This window comes from Suncus etruscus, chromosome 9, assembly GCF_024139225.1.
Source record: "Suncus etruscus isolate mSunEtr1 chromosome 9, mSunEtr1.pri.cur, whole genome shotgun sequence".
Classification (NCBI taxonomy): Eukaryota; Metazoa; Chordata; class Mammalia; order Eulipotyphla; family Soricidae; genus Suncus; species Suncus etruscus.
The window spans coordinates 57,543,724-57,551,000 of NC_064856.1; the positions used below are offsets into that span (position 1 = coordinate 57,543,724).

The 7,277-nt window shown below is 38.3% G+C and overlaps 1 protein-coding gene across 1 annotated transcript; it reads right to left on the bottom strand.

Moving 5' to 3' along the window:
• Positions 1 to 609: 609 nt before the first annotated feature.
• Positions 610 to 3,451, bottom strand: NLRP10 (NLR family pyrin domain containing 10). The gene is made up of 2 exons (XM_049780661.1): positions 3,163 to 3,451; positions 610 to 2,348 (listed from the first exon to the last, which is right to left on the bottom strand). The coding sequence occupies exons 1-2, from the start codon at positions 3,449 to 3,451 to the stop codon at positions 610 to 612; spliced, it is 2,028 nt and encodes a 675-aa protein (XP_049636618.1).
• Between the last annotated feature and the right edge of the window lie 3,826 nt (positions 3,452 to 7,277).

Below are 7,277 nucleotides of genomic sequence, written 5' to 3' on the forward strand. Positions count from 1 at the left end.
CACTTTTGGAAGAAGCAATGACTTAAAACATTATACAGGTATAGGCATTATAATCTGATATATCTATATCCTACTACTTTAAGATTGCTCTCAAGGGGCTGGAGATATAGCATGGAGGTAAGGCATTTGCCTTTCATGCATAAGGACGGTGGTAGGTGGTTCGAGTACCGGCATCCCATATGGTCCCCTGTGCCTGCCAGGGGCAATTTCTGAGCATAGAGCCAGGAGTAACCCCTGAGCACTGCCGGGTGTGACCCAAAAACCAAAAAAAAAATTGCTCCCAAAAGTCTAGTATCAATCTACTGCCATGTTTGATCCTTAAAACTTCAATTTATGAGTCAAAAGCAAAATCATATGCCTTTTCACTGATTATAATATATGAGAGACATTATTGAAACAAGCTGCTACACTATTGGAGGTTTTAAGCATCCTCCAGAATGCTTCAAAAAGAATGTCAAATAGGACTTTGGGGAAAACGGATGCCAAATGACTAAAATTTGAGTAAATGTATCTTTTCCTAAGAGCTCATTTTCCATGACTTTCAAAATATCCTAGTTTCCTGATCTTCTTTCTTCTCATTTTATGGCTTAATAGCCTAATGGCTCATCTCTATTTCTTTTCATTCTGTCTTCCCCATTGTCTTGTCATTCTATTACACCTTTCTTCTGACTCTACCTTGTCCACTTCTCTGCTTTTCCTTGTAGTGCCCCTAACCTCCTTGTCTATAGTGCCTTCATCCTCAAGCTTTTTTTCACTAGAAGCCTCCTTTTGTGACTCTTTTCCCGCAATGGAATATTTTTCCTCTTCTTTCTGTCCATTATTCAAACTGGTTTTGACATAAAATGAGTTCCCACTCTTGAATGTCTTTTCATTTGAATGATTCATCTTAAATGATATGTCACTCATCCGAACTCCATTTACCAGATTATTCAATGTTTTGTCATACAGAAAGAATTCCAAGTCCCATGTCCCTTTATGCTTCATAGATTCCATTTGTTCTTTAAAATGCTTCAAATCTCGCTTTATCGATGAAGAAATTTTAAAACAAAGCTTTAGTTCCAAGTTTGAGGAGCTTTCTCTTTTTGATATGTCCAATAAAAAGTGCATACTGAGGGTCATCTCATTCCCTGTCTGCCCATCATCATGCAACAGCTTACTTACTTCCTTAAGAGACTCTTTCCCCTGCTGGTCCTCTTTTAGTAGGTAGGAAATGGCATTAAAAAATTCCTGGAAAATAATGTGGCGGAAGCTATAGAACTTCTTGAGGTCCAGTCCTTCTTGGTAATTACTGCTATATAGAAAAGGAGCCAGACTGGGCCCATCTAAATCATATTTTTCCAGGTCAGTCTCATTAAACATAAACCTCTGATTCTGTATTCCTTTTGCTGCCAGGGAACACAAACCCTTCAGAACTTTGTTCCGTGTAAGTTCTGAACAGTCCGCACTGTCACTTGGTGGAAGATAAGTGGAGACATAAGCCATGAATATGTCAGTGTCATTATTGGGAATTTCTGAAATCTTTCTGCCTCTCTCCATCTGCCCTTTTAGCCAGGAACAAATCACCCAACAAATGACTGGAACTTGACATGCTTTGTAGAGAACCTCATTTTCTTGTACAATCTCAAAGGCATTTTTGGCTTGCTCCTCATCTGTAAAATATGATTTAAAATACTTCCTTCTCTCATCCTCAGAAAAGCCTAGGATATGGACATAACGTGGATGCTTCAGAACAGATTCCAGACTTTGCAAAGCCAAGGGCCGAGTGGTAATGAGAAGAGAAGATTCAGGCAGTATGTCTCTTTTAATTAGAAGGTACAGCACAGACTCCATGGGACTCCTTGCTTTCCTCTGCAAGCCCTTTGCAAAGGACCTCTGCAGCTCATCAAAGCCATCCAGGATAAACAGAAGCCGCTCTGGCTGTTTCTGAATCTCTGAGACTGGAGCTTCACTATCCCCACAGCACCAAAAGAGTAAGTGATCCAGGTGGCTCTTCTGTAACAGGACCACTTCTTTGCAACTCACATAGAAGACATAATCAAATTGGTCTGAGTACAGGTTGCCAGAGGCCCAATCCAGCAACATTTTCTTGACAAGTGTTGTCTTTCCAGTACCAGCATTCCCTTGTAGTACCACAAGGGGTGGCGTTTTGGAAGAATTTTCTCTTGGATCAAATAGAGACTCCACTGTGACAGAATCCAGCTCTTGCTCTAGGAGAGGGCAAGCCGGTGATTCTGAGCTTCCTGAGCTGGGGTTGGCCACCAGCAACAGCTGGTTATAGCTGCTGTTCACTCCTCCTTCTTGACTTGCCTCCAGACTGCACACATACTCTCGGTATATTTTTCTGTAATCTGAGTTAGATAAACAAACGAGGTGTCAATGAGATGGGAATTTAGTAAGTCATTCAAACTCTGAACATGGCATTTCACTCTCATCTTCTATGCTCTCTAACCTTCTACATCCCTGAAGATTCTACTTCTTGCTTCCTAGGGAAAGTCCACTGTACATGTGTGTACATGCACTTGTGCACATCTGCATTCATGGAGTGGGTGTGAATTTCTAGATGCTTATGTCTGGATTTGTGAGGTGCTGAGTGAATGTTCATGTTCATGCAAGTGCTTATGGAAGCTCGTTTTTGTGTAGTGAAGGAATGTTGTGCCAGGATGTATCAATAATTTTAGGTTTGTAAAACTACATATTAAGCAGTCTGGTATGAGAGTCTGAGTGCTTTGTGTGAAATGTTCCCATTTGAAATTAGCAATGACAGATTAATGAGGAAAGAATGAGAAGGTTGGTGAAGTAAGAGAAAGGTGGGCCCAGGAACTAAAAGTGGGGTAATTTCTGAGCCAGCACAATCCCCCATTTCTGAGCAAAACTTTTTGTACTCTCCACTTCTTAGACACTTCAGCAAGAACAAAAACTAGGACAGGTCATGAAAAATGGCTGTGGTCTCACCATAAAGAAACCCCCACATTTGTCCCAGTCCTCCACAAGACAGTTGTAGAGTCCTTCGGCTGGAGGATACTTGGACTCTGGGGCACAGGAGTACCTGGGCAAGGACAGAGAGCTGGAGTGACAAAAGTCAGAAGCAACAGCCTGTAGAAGCCTCTGGAAATATCATAGGGAAGGTAGAATACAGACTTCCCCCTACCCCATTTCACTCACCAGACAGACAAAAGGGATTGAGCATTTCCACGAGTTCCATAAGGCTCATGACCTTCAGGATTTTGAGCACTACTTTTACAGCCTCATAATCTCCATAGATTAAACTCAGCTGGGAAGCCAGATCTACTGCACTCAGCCTCTCCAATTCTCCTCTGGTCAACCGGCATTGGTTCCCCAGCAAGCTTCTGTCCTGTAAATAGAACTTCAATATCTTGAAGGTATTCTCTTCGAGTTGATTCAAGGTCCACAGGATTGCCTCACGGCGGCTCCCTGTGAAAACCTTGGCCATGACGAACAGTTTAGACTTGAATTGAAGGAACAGGTAGAGGAGAGCCTGGAGTGAAGAGAGATGAGCTACAGGGGCTAGAGCAGACTAAAGGCCACCCAGCCCACCTGGTGCTCTGATATTCAGCAAGAACAAGCCACTGAGCTTTGGCCAGGAGAGATGAGATGGGAGCAAAGTCCAAGCACAAATAAAATGGCAGAGGAATTTTCTTAGTCCCTCCCTCCATGCCTCTGATAGATGATACATGTCATTACTGGTATTCAGAAATAACAAGGAAGGTATTTGGGTGTGTATGGCTCTCTATCTTTCAATCTCTCTCCTCCTTCTCTTCTTTCATGTCCCAAATATGTTTTTAGAACCTATAAGCTTCCTTAAACACTTTGGGTTAGGGGACAAAATACATTTATATTTTTCTGCATACTTTGAAGTGACACAAGGACAGAGGTGGTTTTGATCACTTTGTTTGTGATTAATGTGTAGTAACTTTGTTCATCAAAGCTATGAAAATTAATGCTACTAAAATTATATTACCTAAAGTAGAATAAAGTAATTACAAAAAAGTGATCCTGTGGTTGTAAATAGTGAAAGAGCACATATTTCAAATTTCATATATATGATGCTATGAATTTGATCCTCAGCACAACAAAATTTATTATACTGGGCCTCCTCTTGTGTGAATGTATAGAGCTGATACATACTATGGATCACTAAAATATAGCAAAAAGGTACATATTTTTGTTTTGGGTTACACCCAGCAGTACTCCTCGCTCTTGCACTTACAGTTCAGTCCTTGCACGCTTGGGAAACCATATAGGTACAAGGGATCAAACCTGGATCTGCTGGATGCAAGAAGACCTAACTTCACAAGGACTGCCTGCTATACTATCCTTTCCAGCCACATATATATATATGTATGTGTATATATATGTAATTTTTTTACTCTTCAACCCATCAATATCATGAACTAAGTCACAAACATGATTTTCAAACTGGAAAACTTATAGTATAATAAGGACACAAGTCCAAATAATGATAAGAAAAATAGTTGCTTTGAAGGTACACTATCTGTGATTGCTTTACTTGTATTTTCATTTTGATCATCACAGAAACATTTCAGGTATCATTTCATATGAGAAAATAGACAAAAAGTAAAAGCAGTTTTCTAGAATTTTCTGGAGCTAGAAGCAGGATTAAACCAGGATTTAAATCATTGTTCAAGCACTGGGTAAATATATACAGAATGAAATAAAAAGCAAAGACTAAGAATGTAAATTTAGAAGCTCTGTAACTCTAATAAGGACTAGCCCAAACTGGAGACATTTTTAAAATAAAATGTGAAAGGTGGGCAAGTTTAAAACATTGAAAAAAAAAAAAAAACGTTGGTTGACAGGTTGACATCTTCAGAAAAAAAGTATCAACTGGTAGGAAGCTTTTAGGGTCTGGAATCAAAATTACACTCTAAAGCCAATGGACACCTATTTTGAAGCAAAATACCTGAGAGGAGCAAAAAGAAAAATATTTGGCTGTACTATCTGTCTGGCCCACAAAATAGTATTTAAAAATAGGAAAAGTTGCTGACAATCAAACATCAACGTTTTTTCCACTCCTTTTCTGGAGTCAATCACTAAGTCAAATCACTGAGTTGATCACAAAAGTCAATGTCATAGAGTGTTTGCCCAGGTTTTATTTCTTTAAGTTATGAATTCAAATCTTAATATCCATTTGGGTTCATTTTTGTGCATGGTGTGAGATAGTGATTCAATTTGAGGGGAAAAAAAATACAAAAGCAAAGGTAAACAAATGGGATTGCACCAAACTAAAACACTTCTGGGTAGCAAAATAAACTATAACTAAAGTGAAAAGATATCCAGCTAAGAGGGAGAGAATAACTTTACCACATACCCCTAACAAAAGGCTAATATGCAAGATGCATAAGGAATTCATTTACAAAACTCAATAAAAACAATCCTATCCAATAAAGGGTGAATAGGAATTGGAAGAAGAACTACATAGACACTTGTCCCCAAAGAAGACAGAAATATGGTCAACAGGCACATTAAAATTGCTCATTATCATTAATTATCAATGAAATGTAAATCAAAAATACATTGAGATAACAACTCACACCTATGAAAATGAACAAGAGTAAAAAGACCAGAACGCAGTGTTAATGAGAAAGGAGAAATATAGTGTTCATGTAAATTTGTCTATCCTCCTATGAGAAACAGTACCACAGTTTTTAAAAATATTAAAAATGGGGGCTTTGTGCACTTTCCTTGTATGTGGCCAAACTAGGTTAATTTGTTAGCATCCCATATGGTCTCCAGAGTATTGTCAGGAGTAATTCATGAGTGCAGAACCAGGAGTAACTCCTGAGCATTACTGTGTATGGCTCCCCAAAAAGATATTAAAAATAATCTACATGATCCAACATCAAAAAATATAGGAAAACCATTCAAACATATACATGTACTCCAATGTCATTGTAGTACTATTTTCAAAGTCAGCTATTTAAACAGCCCAAGTACCCAAAGATAGCTAATGAGATATGCAGACTAGCTAATGAAGGTGAGGTGTATATGTATATATATAGATAGATATAGATATAGATATGTATATAGGTGAGGTATATATGTCCAATGGAATGTGTATCTATAGCATATATACACTAGAGTTGATATTCACTATTCATAGACTATAGTTGATACACACCACTCAGCTATAGGGAAAAAATGAGTTATTTCCTTTTGAAACAATATGGATGGAATTTAGGGAAGTTATGCCAAACAAAATAAGTCAGAAGGAGAAAGACAAACACTAGATAATCTCACGCCTCTGTGGGATATAGAGAAACAAAGTATAGGAATAGACAGAGTCAAATAAATAAAAAACATTCATATTCTGAAGACAGAACTGAAGTTACCAGAGAGAAGGGAAAGAGGTATTAAAAGGTAGAGGGCATATAGTGAACTGCTGGAAAAAGAAGCTAATTGGTACTCTGATTATAGCTGTAACTTGTATATAGAAAAGTGGTGACATTGTATCCCTAAAACATAGATAGTCTTGCAAATCATTATCTCAATTTAAAAATAACAATATTTTGACCTTATGCTAAAAGGAGAGAGAAATTTTTAGGAATAACTTTAAATACTGGGGACTTCGATTGCAGGTACAGCGTAATGTGAAAATGCTAGTCTGTTGAAGCAGGAACGATTTACATAAATTCTCAAACTCCCCCTGAAAAAAAAAAAAACTCAATTGTTTGAAGAGCTAATTCAAAGAAGGCACAGAAAAATTAGCACAGGAACCTCTTAAAAAGAGAAAGATAACTACACAGCTGCTAGGGAAAATAAAGTGATGAAATTTGCTTATTCATGGATAGATATGAAGAGTATTATGTCAAGCAAAATTAGTGGGAGAGGGTTAGATATAAAATAATCACATAAATTTGTAGGACATTATAAATACCTTATGGTATTAATATTCAGAGACAATAGAGACAAGGTCCAGGAGGACTAGCCCATAGTAGGAAGCTTGCCACAAATGGTGGGGAAGTGAAGTTGGGGCAGAGAAGGGATCCTATACTAGCTGGAAATTATCTGATCACTCTGGACAACGACTGGGTGATGAAAGGAGAGAAAGTGATATGCATGATACCCCTTCAGTAAAAATATTGCAACCCATGTGTCAAAAAAGTAAAAAAAAGAATGAGAGAGAGAAAGAGAGCAAAAAGAAATGTCTGTCCCAGAGGCAGGCAGGGGAGAGGGCAAGAGAGAAAAGTAACATTGATGGTGGGAAATGTGCACTGGTGAAGGAAGGTAAACATTGT

Excerpts from the sequence above, each read along its gene's own strand:
- NLRP10 (XM_049780661.1), bottom strand. The coding sequence starts at position 3,451 with ATGGCCAAGGTTTTCACAGGGAGCCGCCGTGAGGCAATCCTGTGGACC. Across the intron at positions 2,349-3,162 it reads CAATCCCTTTTGTCTGTCTG|ATTACAGAAAAATATACCGA; the intron begins GTGAGTGAAATG and ends TATCTAACTCAG.